This window comes from Eumetopias jubatus, unplaced genomic scaffold (assembly GCF_037043125.1).
Source record: "Eumetopias jubatus isolate StellerSeaLion01/CBP00866 unplaced genomic scaffold, mEumJub1_p1.0 scaffold_7, whole genome shotgun sequence".
Taxonomy (NCBI): domain Eukaryota; kingdom Metazoa; phylum Chordata; class Mammalia; order Carnivora; family Otariidae; genus Eumetopias; species Eumetopias jubatus.
In genome coordinates, this window is record NW_028274813.1 from 83,187,331 (window position 1) to 83,211,628 (window position 24,298).

Consider the following 24,298-nt stretch of genomic DNA (forward strand, 5'->3'; position numbering starts at 1 on the left):
ATCTGTCTTGCGTCTGCATTTTGAGAAGCTTCATCTCAAAATCATGATTCAATGGTTTTCACACATTCCTGCTTCCCACATCTCCTTTCCTTTGCTAACTAGAACAAACTGATGCTAAGAGGAGGAGGCTCAGAGATGAAGATGCACAAAGAACTCTGATGCACCTGAAAGAAGCAACAGTGGTGCGTGTTGTTAGCTGTTCCTGTGTTATGTGGGAAGGGAAAGCAGATGGACTGGATTTCTTTGGACTACCCTGAAAGAAAAGGCCTAAGCAGAAAGAGACTGCAGCAACAGCCTTCGAATACTGAAGCAAGGAACAAGATTTCTGCTTCTCCGTTAAGCACGTTGGCTCAGCACCCAGTACTTGTCCTTAGACAGATAGGCAGAAAAAAATGGGTTTTCTTTCCCTGCACACATTGGGGTCTTTTGGGCCTGGCATCCATTATCCAATTTTTTAGGAGCTACCAAAGTTGCACTGGACAACAGCACCACCTGTTGCTAAGCAGGGCAAAGAGCCAAGAAGAGCACAATTCCCTAGAAATTAGGCTGATTGTGCCAAGTCAAACCTCTCTTTAAAACAGAATCTCAAAATGTTGTACAGACCTATCCTACTTTCTTACAATATTGTCTACGATCCTATAGTACAATCTTAACAGTATTTTCACTTAGACACACAAGGCCACAGTATAAGAGTCTGTTTAGGGACAAAATGAATATATCCCATGGCAGTAAAACTAGGCTAATAGATGAAATAACTCCTTTTTCCAAGGAGAGGAGACTTCTGAAAGGACTATACACCTTTCTCCTGGTAAAACAGGGAGATGCAGTCAGAGGTGTGAAACCCAGGAGATTTTGGTCTTTCGGGGACTATTAATGGAACAAACCCTTCCCAAGGAAACAGAAAATGTAAAAGTATAGAGAAAAAAGAGATAAAATACAGGTTCCAGTGACCCCACAACCCCCCAACCCTCGCTGCCCTGCTCCAGCCAGTCTACAGAGCACAATGGGGTCAGTGAGGAGCTGGTTGGTTCTCACAGTAAACAGCCAGTGAGGCTGGCGCTTTTTATCGATGCGAAAAGAACTCAGACACTTCCTGCTATTTAAACAAGGTCCATTTTTCTTTCAAAGAACAGGAAAAGCCACAAGAGATTCCCACAGCGCCAGCAGTAAGCCCTCTACCCCTATACTGGGAACTTAGGAGCCAGAGTGAAGAAGGGAGAAAGAAGAAATAGGGTGTTGTCTTGTTTCTTTCAACACCTGTGCTCTTCTTCTGCCTGGGATTCGATGGTTTCTAGACCTGCTGGATTTTAGTCCTCTATTGCCACTACTAACCAGGCCTGCTTTACAACTGGGTTTTCCCCTTGTTTTCCAACAGTACACCTTCACCCACTGCCTTCAGGTATTCTAAGTCCGCTACGAGGCTGCACACTATATGGCTCTCATAAACTCAAAATGGCATCTTCTAGTCTAAAGCACACCCACAGCTACTACCAGGCTGACCCAAAGTCCCTTCACACTTGGCAGATTCTCTCTTTTGAGCGCTCAGCTCTAGTTTACTTCCATTATATCCAGTAAAAAGAATACAAAGTATCAGAGAATCTGGACAACCAAAACTGACAGGGTAGCTCTCAACTACCACTCCAATCTGCCAGCAGGTGTAAGCAAAGAACATAAGCCTATGAACCCTGTGTTCAGTTTCCTTAAAAGTAGTCTCACTAAAGCAAAGATGAAAACCTAGTTTCCTTTCAACCCTCGACCTTGACTCTAGGAGGTCTGGGAATCTGCGAGCATTTTGGCACAAAACACAGTGTTTTTCTTCTGGTTATCATTCAGATCTCTAGTGCTCCGTGCAGGACACTGTTTATGCTACTTCAACTAGGCTTTCTGAGAGTGACGACATTCTCATTCACCCTACTGGCAATGGCACAACACAACTGTACTCACTCGACCTGGAGCCTTTCCTACCAAGTTTATTTCTACCCCCCCCCCCTTTTTTAAGGGTGGCATTCCTTTCTAAGCTGCAAGCTTGTCAAAGGAGAGTACGTAAGCACAAATCTAAAAAACATTTCTCTCTTAAGTCATAAATTACTTCAGTATTTTTACCTATAAAATTAGTAAGGGCAAAACAGGAAACAAACCCCAAGAACTTTGAATTCCAAATATCTAAAGCCACCACATGGAGTATCTCCTCGGTTCCTCTTCCCTTGCCAGAGCGGGCAAAACGCCAAGAGAACAGAGAACTTACCTGGAATCCTGATGAAAGACCAGCCATTCTGAGGCCTGATGCTCCACAGTCCTCCAGCTGGCTCTGGGAAGAACTGGGACCGTCGATTTAGCCAATCTGCCGCCAGTTCAGGGGCCCCATTTAACAAACACTGCTTGGCTGCCAGACTCCCTCCTTCCTTCAGCACTCGCCGCTCATATTCTGCACTTCGGTCATTGCAGTAAGAATCCAATGGCACTGCGGTAACCTGCAGTGAGACACTCACATGAGATAGCTCTTGCACATTTCCTACACTCCAACTTTGAAATCAGACAAATGTGGATAATTCTTAGGTTAGTGGTTTTAACTTCCTTGTTCTGACAAATAAGCTGCCTCTAATAGCTGATTCAGTGAGCTGGTCCAAGGCAAAGGCCAACCTCTTAATAACATGAATCTGCAGCAAACTAAAGATCCAGAGAGTGCTGGAGTTTGCAGAAAAACTGGGATACCAGGTCAGGAATAATTCTATCATGTTTGTATGCATCTCTGATCCAACTTTGCCACCTCCCCCCATTGCTGGATAGTGTTTTTGGCGAAGTTCTATTAGCCATACACAGAATGGGGAGATCAGAAAGGGAGCTGGAGCTACGCAGTCATTACTAAAGAACGAAAAGAGTTATTGGCCTGGTGCATTTGAAGCTATCTTTAATGCTTTTCTGCCAAAATTCCCAAGTTTATCAAGACTTCTTTCTCCTCTTCCCTGACCAGGTTGCTGACTGACAAATCTAATGAAAGATAAGACAACCTTTCTTGTAGGCCATAAGCTGGGATATGGTGGAGGGGGGGTGGAGAAAGCAACTGCCTGAGACTGGTGGATTCATTTCCTGGCTAGGACAGAGGCTATGCACAAGCATACAGCAACACTGAAATGCTGCCCCTCTCCCCCCCATGGAATAGAAGGCTCCCGCCAATTAAGAAATGGGCTTTTTAATCCTTTAGTGATCTGGGTCTATTCCCACTCTAATAAGCATCTGTGTATTCAGATAACTGTGAAATCACCTGATTAGAAGCCTGAGTTACCTTCTGTTGAAATTTGGAGGCTGTGATTAGCTGCAAGCTCAGGCTGATAAAAATGCTAAAGTCCCATTATATGCACTAAATTGCTCAGAAAAACCCTGGAGCAAGACCAAGAAATGGGGAGAAACTGGGTATAAGGAGCAAGTGCAGAGGAATGAGAGAGATCAGAACATAGAACACTGGCCGTACCTAGTTAGCTAGTGTTATTGTTGCTATTATTTCCCAGAAGTGAGACATTTAGGAAAATATATCTTGCTATTAACTTTTCTATCGTCATGCCCATCAATCTTTAGGGCAATGGAATGGCTGTCAAGTTTTGGTATGCATAAGAACCTTCTTGGGAGCTTATCTAAAGTGCAGATTTTGATCCAGAAGGTCTAAGGGACAAGCGAATAGCTCTAGGCTTTTAACGAACACCACGACCCTCAGGCCAAGCCTTAATGCTGCCTTGGGGTACATTAACAGTCAGCTAGCTGACTACGGGGCTGCAGGTGTCTCTGCTGGAGACTAGAAGATACCAAAACAATAGAGCATCATTTACTAATACCACAGCGTCCTCTACTCTGGCTTATAGATGAAGCTGAACTGAGTTGGCTAGAGAACAGTGCCATCTACAGTCCAGACACAAAACTACAGGGAGGGGTCACAGCAAACTGGGCCCCTGCAGCTCCAAAACCCAGACACCGCTCACGTATCAATCAGTTTCACACACAGTCCTAGGTGCAGGTGTTGGTAATCTCAAGTGGTCATCTTTACCCACTCCAAAAGGAGTATGTTCTCTTGCTTCCAACTTACTCCTTTTTCCCACCGAAAGCAGAACATAGACGAATGAAGACAGAAATAAAAAACAGGTGGATAGGGGTGTCTGGTGGCTCTGTCGTTAAGCATCTGCCTTTGGCTCAGGTCATGATCCCAGGGTCCTGGGATCGAGCCCCGCATCAAGGTCCCTGCTCAGCAGGAAGCCTGCTTCTCCCTCTCCCACTCCCTCTGCTTGTGTTCCCTCTCTCGTTGTGTCTCTCTCTGTCAAATAAATACATAAAATCTTTAAAAAAAGTTAAAAACATTTTTTTTTAAAAGGTGAATAAAAACTGGATCTTTCCTGCTATGGCCTGTCCTGGCAGTAACTCAGCAGCTATCTACCATCTAGAGTATGAGTCCCAGAACCTCACAATCAATGGTGGCTGTACTTTCATAACAGTGATATAAGCAGCAGTGGTTAGACTATAGAAGTTAGACTACTATATGACCAGTTCTATATAGTATATATACTTTTGGATAAATAAAGCATATTTACTCTTTTCTAACGAGACTCATACTGACCAATTTTACACTCAAACATAACGACTTTGTTTTTGCTGTTGTTGTTTATTTTGTAGAAAAGCAGAACTTATACTGGAATTATATAGACTTTGGGGGGCACCTGGGTGGCTTAGGGGGTTAAGTGTCCGACTCCTGATTTCGGCTCAGATCATGATCTCAGGGTCATAAGATTGGGTCCCACATCAGGCTCTGTGCTGGGCGTGGAGCCTGCTCAAGATTCTCTTTCCCTCTCCCTCTGCCCCTCCCCCACTTGCTCTCATGCACGCACTCTCTAAAAAAAATAAAAATAAAAATAAATATATATATAAGGCCCAGATTCTCCAGATGAAAAGCCAAAAGCTAGAAACTCAGCACAAAGGAAGAGGGAACACTGACACAGGGAAAATGTTTTTCCTGCCTAGAACTCACTCCTAGGCACTCTTGGAGTTTAAAAAGAAAGCAACTTTCTCCAGTTATAAACTTTCACTTATTTTCCAATTTCATTTTGCTGATATCCTTCCAAGTCCAGGATTGAAAACTAGGTGCTATGCAAGGCCCAAATCTTAGTGAAATATGTTTTATGTTTTGATAAGCTTCTTTGGCAGGAGCCCTGGATCAAGATATATGCAGAATCACAGAATTTCATGTCCTAAGTACGTAAGCAGTGAACTCATGAGGTCCAAAAAGAGGCAAACAAGTCCACTTCTAATTAAACTGTGCTTCCCAAGTCAGCTCTATCCTAGACAGCCTCCACCCATTCTTCTAACCCCAAGTGGCCTTCCTGATAGCTCAGAAGCAAGGGGAGATGAAGCATGATACCATTCTTCCCTCCCCACAACTGGAAATGCACTCTCTTCAGTCTCACATGAGCTAACCTCTGTTTCTTGCTTCATTAACTGCCTAAACTATAGTATCTTCAAGGGCTATCTCCTCAAGCATTTAGCGCGTCCTTCCCGAGGACGTGTATACTCCTGCTCTAGCTCTAGGAAGCGTGACCACTCCAAGCGCTTCAGTTTTTTGGTAAGATGGATTTCCAGGGTCTTAGTTTATTAACCCTGCAGAATTGTCTCCTCAGCTAATGAGAAAACAGCTCCTATAACTCCTTCTTTAGTGGCACAATTCTTCCCGAACTCACCCTAAAGTTTCCACAGCACAAGACAGGGACATTAATTTGTTTTAGCTCAAGGCTAAGGTTAAGACTTCAAAGAAGTCAGTTTTCCCCACCACAGTTGGGTTAGAAATCAATATAAGATAATCAAGGTATCTCAGGATTATTCACACTCCAGGCCTGATCTGAAAGGTAAAAGCTTGCGTATGAGTGTATAAATAAATATTCAGACATATTTAAAACTCCCCTTCCTGTCCATATAACCATGGTGTAATTACTCCCATTTCAGGTTTGGTATCTGCTATGTGAAGAAACTCTACAATTACAGAGGGAGGGGCTGAGTAGGAAAGGAGGGTGCTGGGGCAGAGTGCTTCAGCCAAATGATACAAAGTTTTCTCCTGTTCCCTGCCCGCCACCCCACCTTTATGCTATTCTAGCCTTCTTCAAGCTAGTCACTATTTACTGTTCTTTAGGGAAACAGCAGCATCAGGTCCGATAGCTTAGATTTTGGGCTCCTCAGAAAACAAGTCTCCAGCTGTACAGCTGGGGTACTGCATGTGTATGTTGGGAGAGTGGGGTTGTTCTTCAGAGTGGTTGGCTACAGAGCTCTGAGTGGAACAAATGAAGAATTTTTATGCCTGTAAATGCAATGACAGCCCAAGGCAGCTCATTTTTTAATTGGCTCTATAAATCACTAAGGATATGAGAAGTAAAAATATCTAGACATCCCTCTCTGAAATCTAGACTTCCTCTTAAAAGGCCTCTCAGTATACACATCAGATTGGGAGGGTGAGAAGGAAATGAACCACACAACTATGAAACCTGAAGACCACTTTCTATAGAAGCAGCTGACTTTAGATGTTTTCCAGAAAAGGTGCATTTCCCTGCATTGACTTAAGCTTCAAAGACCAAAAATGCTTTGGAAGAACAGGATACATAGAAAATCTAAATACTTTTGGGCGCCTGGGTGGCTCAGTCATTAAGCGTCTGCCTTCGGCTCAGGTCATGGTCCCAGGGTCCTGGGATCGAGTCCCACATCGGGCTCCCTGCCCCGCGGGAAACCTGCTTCTCCCTCTCCCACTCCCCCTGCTTGTGTTCCCTCTCTGTGTCTCTCTCTGTCAAATAAATAAAATCTAAAAAATACTTTCTATTTAGATAGCCAATATAAATCACAGTTGACAGTGGCCTGGGAATCAAGTTCATGTAGTACAGGGTCAGCAGAAAGAAGAGAAGGCAGGCAGGAGTCAACGGGACTCAGTACCACCATCATCTCAGTTCCATTCATCAACTTTCTTGGGACCCCCTGCCAGATTCTGACCTTAGATAACTCAATAAAGGATGTAAGCTGATGTAAATAATGACAGAAAAATATCACTAAGGAAGATTCAAAAGGCTCCACTTTCTTTAAACGCAACTGTGAACATAGTAGACCCTCTAGAATGAGTGGAGAAAACAAGGTAAAACACAGAAGGGTGACAAACATCGGCCTCTTAAAAGAGTTTTCCTGGCTAACTGAAAGATGCTCCTTAGAGCAAAAGGAAATGAGCCGGGAAGACAGAAACTTGTTCTCTGCTCTTACCACAAGAGTCTGGCGTATCTCTACTCTGCCCCTTTCCCTTCACATACTTGTTCAGAGTTGTAAGAGAGCTTCTGTCTAGCTCTGATCAATGACAGCAAAGAATGGAAGAGGTAAGCAGAGTAAAAAACAGCACTGTGTGAAGGGGAGCCTTTGCAGCGATGCTGAGGGCAATCACCAGAGTGCCCTGCTTTGATAAATGGAGTGTTAGGAAGGCTCTAACAGGTGCTCAGTGTTGAAACCACAACAGAAACTGCTCCCAACCTGCAAATAAAACTATGACTGTTGAATGGTGAATAGAGAGCAACAGTCACTTTTCAGAGGGAACATACCTGTGAACCACAGTCTAGGCAGGGCTGCTGAGGAAAGCAAGAGAACATCAGACTAAGAAGTTTCTTGATGCTGGAGTGTTATGTTTCCTTTTGTTATCTGGAGACTGCACTGAGGCGAGAAGGCCAGATCAAATCTTCCTCCCAATCTGGCCCCCTCCTCTAAAAAGCCCTCAAAAACCTCAATGCAGGTAACAAATGGCTCCCTCTCCTTTTCAAATATTCCACTGTCCCTGACCCTGCTGTTTGGTGATAATCTACCTGACAGATGGCTTGTTCCCATGGTAGTTTAGAGCCTGACTGAGGAGAGGAACTACACACGAGAGATATGGTCAGGGAAAGAAGTCATTCTTATCTACCATACAACAGTTCTCAAACCAACACAATTTAAAGGGAGGAGTACTGTCTTGGGAAAGCCAGGACCACGTACGTCCTCTAAATAGTGAGGATTTATGTTTCTCAAGGTCCAAACAGCTTAAAACAGTCCTGTTTAAGAAATGGAGCTCTTAAAAGAGGGTTTATTCCTTCAAGTATCATCTATTTTGTCTCTTCCCTCCTGTGGCACTTACTCGTGGACTGGCCACACACAAAAAAGATGGCAGTTCAGTGAGCAGGCAGCAACGAAGCGAGGAGGTAGCTGATCTCCGCTGATGGATGACCTGGTCTGAGTAGCCACTCACTGCTTTACAGTGGCTGCTGAAAACCAGAGACTACAAAACAGAAATGCAAATTAGTGCCACTGGCAAGTATGTTTTAATGCAAGCAAAATGGAAAAAATGTCACATATTAAACATCTGACTTAAACACATTCTTCTTAGTGAATATTATTAATTCTAATAAACAATAAACCAGTATTTGAACCAAATGTATAATATAGCCAAAGCTCATGTTAATTTTAAACCATGGTTTTATTAATATACTGTAAGCCAAGTGGCATTTCTAATTCTATCTTTTTCTGGAAGAGATACTGTTAATTGTAAACAGTTAGAACATAACTTTCATTACACAAAACAACGTATATGTGGGGGGAAGTTTGGTTCATTTGTTACACCATGGATGCAAACTCACGTCTTAAATTAAAAACATGATGGCTAACAATATTTCCTTCTAAATTTTTCTTCAAGGCCCATTTTTTTAAGTGATTTTATTTTTAAGTAATCTCTACAACCAAAGTGATTTTATTTTTAAGTAATCTCTACAACCAACAACAACCTTACAACCCCGAGATTAAGAGTCGTATACTCTACTTACCGAATGAACCAGCCAGGCATAAGGCACATCTGTTTAGCATCACACATGTATATTAACAGTGCATGTACAACTGAAGTACATGGGTTTGAAATGTGTGGATCCACTTATACATGTTTTTTTTTTCCAAAAATAACTCAACAATACTGTAAATGTATTTTCCTTATGATTTTAATAACATTTTTTTTTAGCTTACTTTGTTGTAAGAATACAGTATATAACACATACACAAAATATGTTAATTGGCTGTTTATGTTATTGGTAAGGCTACCTGTCAACAGTAGGCTGTTAGTCATTAAGCTTTTAGGGAGTAAAACGTTATATGTGGATTTCTGACTGCAGATGGGGTCAACATCCCTAACCCCTGCGTTGTTCAAGAGTCAACTGTAGTTCTAGCAAGGTTAGCTGTTTCATTTATTCAGTGACATCAATACAAGTGGTCAGGAAAAGCAAACAATATTGCTTTAGTTCTTTTATCTGACCTTTTTTAAAAAAATATTTTGTCAGAGAGAAAGAGCGAACAAGCAGGGGGAGTGGCAGGCAGAGGGAGAAACACACTCCCTGCTGAGCAAGGAGTCCGATGTGGGACTTGATCCCAGAACCCTAGGATCATGACCTGAGCTGAAGGCAGCCGCTTAACTGACTGCACCACTCAGGCGTCCCTTATCTGACCATTTTTTAAAAAACATAAATTCTTCATTTATATTACCTTATCAATACATTTTTAACAGACTAAAAACTCAGAGTAAAGCTTCATTTTATAAGCTTTCATGAGAAAGATTTTTTTTAAAGTATGGAATGTTGGGGTGCCTGGGTGGCTCAGTTGGTTAAGCATCTGCCTTTGGCTCAGGTCATGATCCCAGGGTCCTGGGATCGAGCCCCTCAACAGGCTTCCTGCTCGGCAGGGAGGCTGCTCTGCTCCTCCCTCTCCTCCCCACTAGTGCCCTCTGTCGTTATCTCTGGCTCTCTCTCTCAAAATAAATAAATAAAATCTTTTAAAGAAAGTATGGAATGTTCACTTTTAAGAATCCGTCAGTGGGATTACAGTGTTCTTTACCGCAGATGCAATTCTTTCTTCAGTGCAATGTTAGACATTTTATCTTTGGATCTTCATTCTTGATTACTTCACTTCTTCTCTTTATTGTTTTCTCAGATAAGGCAGGTTGGTAACCTAAATACCCATACAGATGAAGATAATACATACACAAGGTAGGCAAATTTATACACTGGTACAAGGTCAAGAAAACAAACTGCAAGATGAACAGTAACCAGGACTCTGTACAGAAGAATAGTTATAATTCCAGTACCAAAAGCTTCCAGGACCGAATCTCTTCAAGGCTTCTTTGTTCGGTAGGTATCTTTTCTTAAAGTAAATGGGCTCTTCAGGATCACACTTTGAGAGAAGCCATCTTAAGTTGTCTAGCAGGATATGTGTATCATAATCTGTTTTCCAAAAACCAATCAGCATTTTCTGAATAATGGTCATGAACAAACTGAAAGGCCTGAACTGTTTCTAGGAGAGTTGGGCTGTCTCCAGTGGTTTCTAACCACACTGTATGGAAGTGTTTACAATGCTTTATTACAACATTAGGTCCATGTAGCTTTGACATGTTTGATATTTTCCTCTAGATGTGGACGTCCCTGTCGGTACCCAAAAAAGAATTTTAACCTTTTGATAGTTTTTCAATAATATCTGCATTCTCATCTTTATGTTGGCTAGCATCTGCATTGAAGTTCATCTGCCTCGCTACATATTTATGTCCATTACCTTCTGAATGCCTAGGGTGAGGATCATTACAAAGATTATTAGTCCAGGTATCACCCTGTTCTTCCAATACTAGATACTGGATAGGTAAGAACATATACTTAAAACAATCCTATTCCTAATGCACAGATGAAGATAGTCCATCCTCTTGTTTTTTGCAAGCACATTTTCTATTATTGGTGGTAAGCACCCTTGCCCCTCCTAAGGGGTGGAGAGAAAAGAGTCTAGTTTACTGCTCATGTCACTGAGCTACAGTAGTAGTTCAGGACTGCTAGTTATGGTGTCTACTGCCACTCAGAGGCTGAGGCAGCAGCAGTAGCTGACCTAAAGACCTCTGAATTGCTTACTAACTTCTAAAGAGCAGTAACTAAACAATGTCTCTGCCAGGGATCTCTTAAAGTCAGCCTCATTTTAAGTATTCTCAAATGGCAAAATTCAACAAAGCCTGTTTATTTCATTCCTAGAATATAAAGGTAAAAGATGAAAGAATGAACATTTCCTTCAATTATTTTCTCTTCAACATTATAGTTATTAGCAAGAAAGAGTTACAACAGTCACTGTAGGGAGTCCTTTTAACACAGTATGTTATTTGTGACACCTTTCCGGAAAAAGTCAAATGATAATTCTACTCCCAGGGGTGGTCATTCCCAAAATAAAACATGCTCACTTGTCTTACATGAGCTAGGTTAAAATGATATTCTCACTGGAAGTCACTAAAGGCAGGGTGATTTGTAGCTTTGATTTTAGATTAAAAAAAAATTCACTAGCTCAAAATGCTCATACACAGCCTTAGCTTTAGAGAAACCCTGACCACCTCCAGCATATTTTACTCAGTCTGTACTTTTCTACATTATTTTCTCTTAACCTTGGTTCCCTCAATTTCTTCCTTAGGATAGGTGGTCCTTAATACCACATTACCCACATTCCCTTCACGTAATGACATGAACTACTAGACACTGCTACCTACAAAAAAATTTAATGTTTAACACAGAAGAACACAAAGGACACCTTAAACACCACTGCATAAGATGCTTAGGTGAGTAGGTGAAAGAGGGACAGAAAAGTTTCATTACTGCTTTAGTCTGTTTTGGCCTAGAACAAATTAGAAAAAAAGACACAGAATGTCACACTACGGGAGACATGATTTGGTTATGATGTGGGCACAGGTTCTGCTGTTCCTTCCTGTCCCTTCCTCATGCTCTTGAGGGTCTTCATTACCCTGTAGGCACTGGCAGCTGTATGTGTCTTGCTACCAGAACGACAACATGCACATAGCAGAGAAGTTACGCTTTTGTCTTTTGGCACTACACAAAAGTCTCAATGGAAAATAAGTAGGGCAGGAAGACAGGTCCCCCACCTGTAAACTTCTTGCCACAGTACAGCACAGGAAAAACACACAGATGTTTTCCCCTCAGATATAGAGTTACCCACTTAACAAGGGGCCATATTTTATTCTCCATGTCTTGTTTAAAATTAAAAGGAACATTTATGTTACCATTAGGTCCTCATTACTCAGAAATTAATTTTCTGCTTTTGTTCTTAAAGAATACATCAAACAAAGGTACAGAGAAAAGGTCTCACTTTATTATTATTATTTTGCTTTTTAAGCTTTTATTTTAATTCCAGTTAGTTAACATACAGTGTCATATTAGATTCAGGTGTACAATATAGTGATTCAACATTTCCATAAACCACCCGGTGCTGTCATGACAAGTGCACTCCTCATCAACCTTCCCTCAACCCCCTTCCCCTCTGGTAACTGTCAGTTTGTTCTATAAAATTAAGAGTCTATGAGGAAAGGTCTCACCTTAAATGAAAGGGTGTAGTGTTTATAGATCAACTGCTAGACTAAATGGATTCTATTTTCAGATATTTTAAGTGACCAAACAAAAAGAGAGAAAATAAAGCACAGAAAAACCCTGAATACAATGGCTTCCCAGAGCTTTCCACAAGGGGCATTGGCAGCTTTCATGATCTCAGGAAATAACATATATAAATACTCTAGTTGCAAATTAACATTTAGCAGATGAGTTTTTTAAAACTTCCTGTTCGGGATTCTTCATCAATAGCCAGTCAAAGCTCTCTAAGCATAAAATAGAGAACAGTGTTTAAAACTTACACACACACCACTCTTTTCAAAAACAATTCCTTATGTTTAGACCCTTTTGCTTATTTTAAATTGCAAAATCTGAACTGCCCCCAATTTTTATGACCTAGCTCACAAAAGCTGTGGAGTATGTAAAGCTTTTGACACACATGCTGCCTAAGTGGCTATTACCATGACAACAGTTCCACTGAGACAGATACAGGAGATGGAATCAATGCTGGTACAGGTTTCCCTTGCTACCCGAAAGTAGAGAATTCCTCTGAAAACTTTTGTAAGCTGAAATAGCATAAAGCAAAGAAGCAATTACCATTAAACTCTATGGAAAAATTTTTGAGCATTCCCGGACCCCTCAAAATAACTCTTTTCGGCTTTTCCGATACCTTAGGACACACCTTGCTAACAGATGCACAAAATAAACTGAGATACAGCACAGACGCACACAGACACGGTTGAAAGCTATGACAGCTGGATGCTGAGTCTAGTACCTGGGCAGGGAGCTGGGCGGTGCCACTCTCACTGCTCCGGTACACAGGGCTCTGTAAGGGCTCCGTGCCAAACAAATGCTGAATGCTACTTCTGCTTTTTGCCTTTTTTTGGAAAAAGCAAAAGTCCTCTTCAGATCCCTTTTGATTAGTGAAACAGGTATGAATGTAGGTCTTTCTTAAAAGCCAAGTGGCATAACCGTGAACTTTTGAAAAGAGGGGGACACCTTGTATTCTGCTTCTGCCAATCATCATTTTTAACTGGATATAGCATAAAATCTGCTTTACCTCCCCAAAAGATGACTACATGGTATATATCCTATAGATTCTGGATTTTCTTTATTCTTCTAAGCAAAACAAGATTAAAATATGTGTGAAACATGTACTCTTTAACCCCTACAAAACTGTACAAGAAAGGAGCTCTGGCGAGAGCTCACAATGGGGAAGGAGGTGTGTGAGACTGAATTTATGAAAAATTTGAACTAACTACTATTCCTTCTTAAAATTCTCACCAGTACAGCCGGGGGGAACACAATAAAATTCAGTGGAACACACTGAACCACGCTGGCTTTTGTTCCACAAGTATCACAAGAGAAAAAAATATCAGACAAGCAGTCATGTCAAGTAAGAGTTTAAAAGGCCCTAAACTTTGTTTAAAACACCTGTTAAGTGTCATCCAATCTGTATCCTTAGCCTAGTTCCTTAGTTCCTTCATGTGTATTTATCATCCCAAAGCCATTATTATGAGAATAGTACTTGTTTGAACTCTGTAACACAGAATTCGAACCTAACATTCACTGCAGAGTGAGAACAAGGGTTTTAAGGCACCCCTGGGAAAAAAGCTTCTCACTGTCCAGATTCATTCATATCCACAGTGGGAGAGAAGGAGATGAGGACTGGGTTAGACCGCTGGATGACTCAGTAGTATGGGATCTGAGATAGCTTACCAGGAACAAGATGACAACATGTAGCCAAGCCAACACTCATTACCTGTCTTCTTAGAGGAATAGGAACAAAGCCTTTACCTGGATCCAATGATAGGAAGCTATATTTAGGAGACAGGCTGCCGGAACAATAACTACTACTCTTCATAAAGCAAATGAAGGCACAGAAAAGAATGAAGAATTTTCTGCAGTAAGAGGACAAAGCTGCATGTGGAAAAATTAATTCAAAGCTAATTTGATAGCTTTATTTTTTTATTTTTTTATTTTTTTTAAGATTTTATTTGAGAGAGAGAGAATGAGAGATAGCACGAGAGGGAAGAGGGTCAGAGGGAGAAGCAGACTCCCTGCTGAGCAGGGAGCCCGATGTGGGACTCGATCCCAGGACTCCAGGATCATGACCTGAGCCGAAGGCAGTCGCTTAACCAACTGAGCCACCCAGGCGCCCCTAATTTGATAGCTTTAAAGGAATTTTATGGGGTGCCGGGGTGGCTCAGTTGTTAAGTATCTGCCTTCGGCTCAGGTCATGATCCCAGGGTCCTGGGATCGGGCCCCATGTCAGGCTCCCTGCTCAGCGGGGGGCCCGCTTCTCCTGCTCCCCCTGCTTGTATTCCCTCTCTCGCTCTCTGTCAAATAAATAAACAAAATCTTTAAAAAAAAAAAATAAAGGAATTTTACTTGAAATTATTATTTGAATAGTACAAGAGAAAGAATTCTACACTTGCTTCCAATTTTAGCATTTCCCCTTGTCTTTGCTCTCAGGTCTATCCACTCAAGAATAATCCCAAGGGTGCCTGGCTGGCTTAATTGGAAGAGCATGCCACTCTTGACCTCTCAGGGTTGTGAGTTTGAGCCCTATGTTGGGGGTAGAGATTACTTAAAAAAAAGGGGGAGGTGCCTGGGTGGCTCAGTCATTAAGTGTCTGCCTTCGGCTCAGGTCATGATCCCAGGGTCCTGGGACTGAGCCCCACATCCAGCTCCCTGCTCCGCAGGAAGCCTGCTTCTCCCTCTCCCACTCCCCCTACTTATGTTCCCTCTCTGGCTGTGTCTCTCTGTCAAATAAACAAATAAAATCTTAAAAAAAAAAAAAAAAAATCCCGAACTTCATCTTTAAAAACTGATCTTGAACATGGAATCACTTGTATATTTTTCCATCAAAACTTTGTTGTTTTAAAGATTTTCTTTTTTTAAGTAATCTCTACACTCAGTGTGGGCTCAAACTCACAACATCAAGAGTGGCATGCTCCACTGGCTGAGCCAGCCAGGTGCCCCACTTCCATTAAAACTTTGAAACAAAATTTGTATTTACTTTGCGTAGTAAAATGAGCCTATTCCACTTTTTAGGACCACAAAAGAAAGCAAAGCAAAGAGCTGGAGAAATAGCATCTCTTCATAAATAATCAAGGTTACATAATCAGAATTAAGCTGGCAAATCAAATGAACATGCAAGATACAGAATACAACACAGACTGCAATGAAAAAAAATTTGCTTGCAAGGACTTAGAGCTTATGAGCAATGAATTCCTGCTTAAGATGAAAGCCAGACATTTTCCTGTATTTAATACCCTCCCCAGCTGAAGTTTGCTGTGGCTAATAAAATTGTGAACAAGATGAGTGACACAGAGTGCAGGGAGAGATACCAACATCCTTTAATCAATTTAAGAACTTTTATGATGTCACAGTCAGAACCCATCAATAGCCTAGGCCAAAATCTCAGAACTAGAAATACCAAAACAAACTTTATAATGAAATAACTAATATAAAGGTATCAGCCCAGTAGTAAGAGGCTCTGGTCATTTTAAGGTATGTTCAGAAATTCTTCAGTAACTTTCTCCTCAAAAGGCAGAACCTAGTTCCTTCCCCTCTCCTAGCATGACTTCCAAAACTAGATCATAAAAGGCACTGTGCCTTCCTTACTCGCGCCCCTCCCACCGCCCCCATCACTTACCCTGGGGAAAGCCAGCTGCCATGTCATGATATGCAAGCGGCCCCATGGAAAAGTCCACACAGCAAGGAACTGAGGCCTCCAGCCAATAGCCAGCATCAATTTCCTAGGCATGTATATAAGCTACTTTGGAAGTAGATCCTATGGCTCTAGTCAATCTTTCAAATAACTGTAACCTTAGCTGACGGGAACTTTTGTAAGTTTTCTGAGCTAGAACCACCTACCTAAGTTGCTCCCAAGTTCCTGATCAACAGAAACTGCAGGGCTAAAATAACTGACATACAATAAAATCAATGAGTGCTCAAACAAGTTACCAATCCCACATTTCTTAACCTCCAAGGGAATGTTAGAACTCTTCACAAATTCTATTTTAAATACTGATGTTATAATTTTAGGCTGGGGGACATTCCCTCAAATGAGAATACACACCAAGTTCCAAAGGCAAAACCAACACAAATACAAAGCACCACTATTAAGGCATTCAGGAAACATTTACTTTTTTGTGTGCAAGACCACAAAGACAAGAGGGACTATACAAAATGTCCAAACAACTGAATTGTGTTCTCACTTGGGGAAGAAAAAGGAATGATAAAAAAAATGAAAAAAAAAAAAAAATAAAATGACAGAACTACTTAGTAACACTTTTTTTTTTTTAAAGAGTTTATTTATTTGACAGAGAGAGACACAGCGAGAGAGGGAACTTAAGCAGGAGGAGTGGGAGAGGGAGAAGCAGGCTTCCCGTGGAGCAGGGAGCCTGATGCAGGGCTCGATCCCAGGACCCTGGGATCATGACCTGAGCCGAAGGCAGAGGCTTAATGACTGAGTCACCCAGGCGCCCCAACACTTTCTTTTTTCATGTTAAGCTTAGTTTCAGAGCTTCTAGAAATAGTAAAACTTTCTTTGTGGTAGACAGTACCTTTCCATTAACTAATTTCCATTAATACCATTTTACCAGTATTCACTGGAGTTTTCTACCATATAAAAAGGGTAGTTAACCACTTTGCAATCCCACCAATTATCTCTCTTGCATGTTCAATTTCCTTCTTTGTGGGCTTTTTCCATTTTAGTCTTCAAATGAGTCTCCTCTCCCCTACAAATTCAACTTTGACTTAAACCCAGTGTCCCTCCTTAAATACCTCCCTATTCTTCTTTTTAACTGTCACACTTCATTGCACACTTCATGTGCTCTTCACACTTTCTAACCAGAATCTCTCTCCCTGTAAATCCCTGCATCTGGGCCTTCTGTGTTCTATCTAAACTCACAACAACAAAAGCTACTAATCTCATCCCTGTGTATTTGCTTTAAACTTAATATAGAATTTATCATTCTCTTGGATCTTCTCTTGAACTCTGGGTTTCAGAAGTGATTCCTTCACTGACAATGCTCATCCATACCAAATCAATCAGAGTCCCTTGATCCTTTCTTTAAGATTTATTTATTTATTCTGGGGGCAGGCAGAGGAAGAGAGAGTCTTAAGTAGACTCCGCATGGGGCTTGATCTCATGACTCTGATATGACAAGCAGAAATCAAGAGTTGGGGGCTTAACCATCTGTGCCATCCAAGACCCTTTCTCTATAATTTTCAGTTACTACCATTTCTGTTGAGTCCTTAGTACCTGATACTTGCAACCTTGTTTAACAGACTCCTTAATATGGACCCCTGGTGTCTCATCTTTCATGACACTGCACTCTGAGATTAATCTTCATCAAATACCAATGACCGAGATCCCCACTGGTGTGCTTAGTGATCTGAGTGATTAAATGGCCTTCGTGAAACTGGCTATCAGATTACTCCTTCCAATGGCTCAAGAGTAGCCACCAAAAGTTTATTTCCCCAAGACTACAATGATAGCATCTATGTAACAACACAAGCCAAAAAGAGGCTGAAACTCCTGGTTTAATATCTAAACCCCAAGAGAGTGGCATTTAAAGACTCCTACAACTTACCTTTCTAGCCCTTTCTTTTGTTTAGCTCCAGTGTTTAACTTGGAATATCCTTCCTCCTACCCAGATCCCTATCACTCAAAGTCCAACTTAACACCATTTTAGGCACCTGGGTGACTCAGTCAGTTAGGTATCTGCCTTGGGTTTGGGTCATGATCTCAGGGTCCTGGGATCAAGCCCCAGGTCGGGCTCCTTGCTCAGCTGGGAGCCTGCTTCTCCCTCTCCCTCTAATAAATAAATAAAATTAAAAAAAATAAAATAACACCATTTCTATAAAAACTTCTTTGTCCATTTCAATCTAAGGTGATTTTCCATTCTGAACTTTACCACTTATCATCCACCACCAATCTGGCAATTAATTATGTCTTCTTTCAATTCTTGAGTCATTTTTGTTTTTAAAGTCTTTCTAAGAGGCGCCTGGGTGGCTTAGTTGGTTAAGCGTCCAACTCTTGGTATTGGCTCAGGTCATGATGTCAGGGCCGTGAGACTGAGCCCTGTGTCCGGCTCCACACTCAGCTGGGAGTCTGCTCAAGATTCTCTCTCCCTCCCTCTGCAGCCCCCACCCCACCCCAGGCTCTCCTTCTCTCAAATAAATAAATAGATCTTTAAAAAAATAAAGTCTTTTTAAGTTTGTGTGTTTTTACTACATGCATGAATGACTTCTCAAACCAGAAAGCAGGGACCATGATTGTTAACACACCTTGCCCACAGCAGACACTGCTAACAGGTTGGTAAACAACATTAATTACATATGCTCACTGTGGGAGTAGACTGACATTGAGAGGAGGTGATTCTAAAGGTAGTCTGACCAGCAGAAAAAAGGAGCATCAGAGAACCCCTGATCATTAAGCCAATACCAAATTCTACCACCAGAGATTCATTCAATCAATAAGTTCTTCTGACATATAGATTGATGCACCCATTTACTCCAAATGGCCTTGGCATTGAACAATTAAAAACAGCATGAAGAGGGGCGCCTCGGTGGCTCAGTCGTTAAGCGTCTGCCTTCGGCTCAGGTCATGATCCCAGGGTCCTGGGATCGAGCCCCAGGGAGCCCGCTTCTCCCTCTCCCACTCTGCCTGCTTGTGTTCCCTCTCTCTGTCTGTCAAGTAAATAAATAAAATCTTAAGAAAAAAAAAAACACAGCATGAAGAAAGAGAGAAGGGTGTGTTAAGAAAAAGGAGTACTTCCCCCAGTAAATACTGGGCCCTCCCCTTTATCACCATTCCTTACTCAATTAGGCTTTCTTTACTATCCAGACTAGTGGTCTACAAAGAAAGCTTCATATGCAAGATTCACAAGGTAAATAATATTAACAGGTTAGGCTAAGTGTATCATTTTAAAGAAAATAATACACAGGTATAGTCAAAATGGATTAAACATATTTTAGTAACGGGGGTATAACCAAAAAATGTGGGGACCAGTGGCCTATATATCTACAATGTTGAAGAGTTTAAAATAAGATTTATGAGATGATTCTAAAATTTACATAAGAATGCAAAGAGCTAAGAACAGCCAAGGCAATACTGAAGGAAGATGAAGCTAGAAAATCTGTGCTACCAGAGATCAACTTATTATGAAGCTATAGTTCATACAGGGTGGTAATGGTTCAAGCATAGACAAATGGACCAATGGAATAGAAAAGAGGCCAGAAACAGATCCAAACATGTACAGCTACCTATCTTGCAAAAGTGATGCTGAGGGCAGTAAGGATGGTCTTTTCAATAAACAGAGCTGGGTAAAATCTCTATCTATATGCACACACACACAAAAAAGACAATCCTTACCACAGACTAAAAAACCACCACAATTCTCTGTAGATTGGAATGTGAAAGGTAAATAAAAAAAACTTATGGAGAAAAATACAGAGGATAATCTTCATAACCTTTGTATACAGGCAAAGATTTCTTCAACAGGACACAAAAATCTAACTATTTAACAAAAGACACCACTGAGAGTGCAAAAGTAAGCTCCAGAGTAGAAGATAATCTGCAATACAGAAGGGCTACAAATCACTACAAAAACAGACAGCCTCATAGAAAAATAAGCAGTATCTTGAATAAGAATTCATAAAGGAGGTTATCCAAATGGCTAATAAGCATTAGGAAAGGTATTTAATATCATTATTCATAAGGGAAATGTAATTTAAAGCCACAAAGAAAGGCTGCTAAAATGAACAAATAATACAACATTCTGGCAAGGATGTGGAACAACCAGAACCTCTCATACGCTGTTAATGATAGTGAAAACACTGGTGCAACTGTTTGAATTTTCACTAAAAGATGTGTACAGTAATACAACAGTAGTATCTGTAACAACAGAAACTAGAAATCACCCAAATATTTGCCCACAGTAACTCTTGGGAAGGCAAGGCAGTGGAGAGGAAAAGTGAATGAAAGTGGACACAAGGGACTTCTGGAGTAGAGTTCCAGTACTGATTGCGAAGTAACTCAGCTGTATGTACACTTATGATTTGTGCACTTTCCTATATGCATGTTAATATCTCTAGAAGGACAGCCAAGGCAACAAAAGACAAGATATAAAAAGTTTTATATGCTATACTTATTATTTCTCTCTAATCTACTTGGCTTGTTGTCTACTAAAGCAAAGCAAATGCTCATTTTTTTCAGAATCAAGATAGGTGCTTCTTAGAATCATGAGTTCAAATAGTTGCTAATTAATTCTGTTAGAAAAAAAAATTTTTTTTAACTTCCCTAATAACTTCGTTAGGGTACTGGTTATCACTCACGAATTTTCTTCCTACCCCCACAATCTTTAAAGATGGACTCCACAATTATGTCAGTCCTTTTCTAATCTTTCAAGACTTTTCTCATCCTTCCTAAGTTTGTAATTCACCATTTGAATTACAGCAAATATCTCAAGTTATACTGTCAGGACATTTACTGAAAATAGTAAGCATGGTTAGTTATAAGTCTATTTCCTGTGAAAACAAAAAACTCTTGATTCCACAGTAGTAGGATCCCTATTTAAACAAAGTGGTCTTCCACAGGATTTGTAAATTATATTAACAATGCCAGAAGTGTTTTTTTTAGGCCTCAAAAACAGCAAACAAGTCTTATCAGGAATAATAGGCACAAAGCAAACATGATGAATTTATCCCACACATAAGAGCCCAAGACCTTATATTTAAAACCAACTGAAAAACTTAAACATCAGCACAACAGATAATTATTACATTGAAGTCTTAGCACTGTTAACTAATATTTGATGTTTTCTTTTTAAAAAACCCATTTTTGTCAATTTATTTTATTTTATTTTTTTATTTTTTATTTTTTAAAGATTTTATTTATTTATTTGAGAGAGAGAATGAGAGAGAGAAAGCACGAGAGGGAAGAGGGTCAGAGGGAGAAGCAGACTCCCTGCTGAGCAGGGAGCCCGATGTGGGACTCGATCCTGGGGCTCCAGGATCATGACCTGAGCCAAAGGCAGTTGCTTAACCAACTGAGCCACCCAGGCGCCCCTAGATAAATGTTTCTTGAATAAGAAAAATTCAGTTCAGGGGTGCCTCGCTGGCTCAGTCATTAAGCGTCTGCCTTTGGCTCAGTTCATGATCCCAGGGTCCTGGGATCGAGCCCCACATCGGGCTCCCTGCTCAGTGGGGAGCCTGCTTCTCCCTCTCCCACTCCCCCTGCTTGTGTTCTCTCTCTCGCTGTGTCTCTCCCTGTAAAATAAATAAACAAATCTTGAAAAAAAAAGAAAAGAAAAACTCAGTTCAGAGAAACCAGTGTGAGAAATAGGACAGTAGTGGTGGCAGGCACATTCTAACAAAGCCATTCTTGGGGGGACAGTTCCCATAATAAACTACTTTGCTCAAGTTTGGATCGGCTGGGTTCTTTCAAAATTATTTATACAATCTTTGAATACCAGGGATATAACAGGTAAATACCAGAATATACTAAGACAGAGATGGACCTTGACTACTAACTACAAGTCAGGATAACTACACAGTGAAATGGCATTCAGCTCTCTGAGCAATTTCTGAACGTGAGACTCTTCCTTAAGTTCCAAATGTCAGTTTCATTCTTTTGACTATTAAAAAGAATGATCCAGAATCTTCTACATGGTGACTCTATGTATCTAGTCCTCTGACTATTCTAATATTATGAGGTCATATAATGCTGTATTTTTCAAACTGTGATTAGTGAGGGTCATGAAATCATTTTTTAGTAGGTTCTAACTAACATAAAGGAAAAAAAGAACTAAAAAAAATCAGAGTACATTGTACATGAAGGTTAAGTACAGTCTTGTGAATATTTTGTTATAAAAATTTATGTATATATATGTAGTATTTCGTGTATCTACATACTTACCAGGTGGTGATAAAAAATATTCTTAAAAAAACATTCTTGAGTTATAGTCACACTTCAAAAGCCACAGATATAATGGCTTTATTATATTTTTATTAATTGTTACACATGGAGTCTCAACAAAGTAATTCTTTATTCAGAAGTTAGGTCAATCTTTGAGGCTAGATAACATATAAAGACCATTCTGCTTAGTTGAAAGCAACAATTTCTTATAACAGATCAACAAACTCTGGCAAAATACACTGCCTGGTTGATATTTTAATATATACATGTTGGAGATGAGGATGATGAGACCAAAAGCAGAGCAGTGTTTCTACATACACAGAATTAGCTTTCAGCTACCCTTGACCTACTGGTTGTGTACATGGTAAGCCCCTATGAGAGCAAATGTCCATTCACAACATGAAATAAAATTAAAGAGGAAGTGAAAGTGAATCTAACTTCAATTAGATAACCTTACAGATTTCACTACCAACTTCCCATAAGGCACATGACCCACATCTGAATTTCTCAGGAAATTCATTAATTGATATAAGGACCTCACTGAACAAATACAATGAACATACTACTGTATTTTCAGAAAGCAGAAGAATACAAATAAGGGAAAGAGGATCTTTGAGTGTTAAGACAGTTGCAGGTATCTACATAAGAAGGCATAATAAACCCTTAGGAGAATGGTGCTTCCTGTACCAAAAGTAAAACTAGCAAAAACTTGGGGCACCTGGGTGGCTCAGATGGTTAAGCGTCTGCCTTTGGCTCAAGTCATGATCCCAGGGTCCTGGGATCGAGCCCCGCATCGGGTTCCCTGCTTGGCGGGGAACTGCTTCTCCCTCTCCCTCTACTGTTCCCCCTGCTTGTGCTCTCTTGCTCTATCAAATAAATAAATAAAATCTTTAAAACAAAACAAACTAGCATCAACTTATAACTATAGTAATATAAATTACCAAACGTAGGTGGACCAGTCTATAGGAAGTTAAGCAACTCTTGACCAGTTACAGCAATATTTCACCAGACAGAAGTCACCCCGTCACCATTGACTACATTATTCCAACAGGACTGGAAGCTAATTCTATTCTCCTTTTGGCATTACCGATCTTCTCTCCAGAGTCCAAAAAAGCACATGGAGCAATACTTGAGAAACCAATTTGGAAAACAGAAGGAAGTCGTATGAGTTCTTCAGTGTACAGGGGGCAAATACCAGATCCCACCAAAGAATATCCAGGATTCAAAAGCAATTAACTATAAGACTAATGACCCATTAAATTTTTTAAAGGACACAAGGAAAATGCCCTGCCTTCTTAACTTTTAATTTTCTTGAAGGACTATAACATATAAATACACAAATCTCTTTTCAAAACTCTCCAGTGTTTCCCATTTCAATCTGAATAAAATCCAAATCCTTGCAAGACCTGATGATGTCCTTATGATCTGGACCTACATCTATAATGTTATTTCCTGTCACTTTCCCTCTTACCTACTCTACAATGGCCAGAACAATTATATGAAAAAGTGTTCAACATCATTATTTTTCATGGAAATGCAATTTAAAATTGAGATAATGAGGTAACGCTACAAATGCAACAAAATGGGACGGACAATATCAGGTATAGGCAAGGATGATGAACAGCAGCAACTTCTCACATTTTGAGTAGGAGTGTAAATTTCTAAAACCATTTTGGAAAAAGGCTTGGAAGGGGCTACTAAATCTAAACATACATATACCTAATGATACAGCAATCTCATTCCTAGATATAAACCCCAAAGAAATTAGTGTTTACATTTACCAAAAGACATGTACAAGAATATGCAATGCACTTTTATTTACAGTAGCCCTCAAATGGAAGCAACCTAAAAATCCACCAACAGTAGCACAGGTTAATAAATTGTGGTCTATTCAGACAATGGAATACTTCATAGTATTACAAAAGAATGCTACAATGCAACA

At 40.4% G+C, this 24,298-nt stretch overlaps 1 protein-coding gene and 1 pseudogene across 3 annotated transcripts in view; both read right to left on the bottom strand.

Moving 5' to 3' along the window:
* INO80 (INO80 complex ATPase subunit) overlaps positions 1–24,298 on the bottom strand; it is a 131,472-nt gene that overhangs the window by 35,666 nt on the left and 71,508 nt on the right. For all 3 annotated transcript variants that reach the window (XM_028119419.2, XM_028119417.2, XM_088024728.1), the window contains exons 25-26: positions 8,162–8,302; positions 2,246–2,471 (exon numbers count right to left, since the gene is read on the bottom strand). In XM_028119419.2, coding sequence (XP_027975220.2) covers positions 2,246–2,471; positions 8,162–8,302 — 367 coding nt within the window. The remainder of the gene's footprint in view (positions 1–2,245; positions 2,472–8,161; positions 8,303–24,298) is intronic.
* LOC114221300 (glycoprotein-N-acetylgalactosamine 3-beta-galactosyltransferase 1 pseudogene) lies at positions 10,025–10,722 on the bottom strand (annotated as a pseudogene).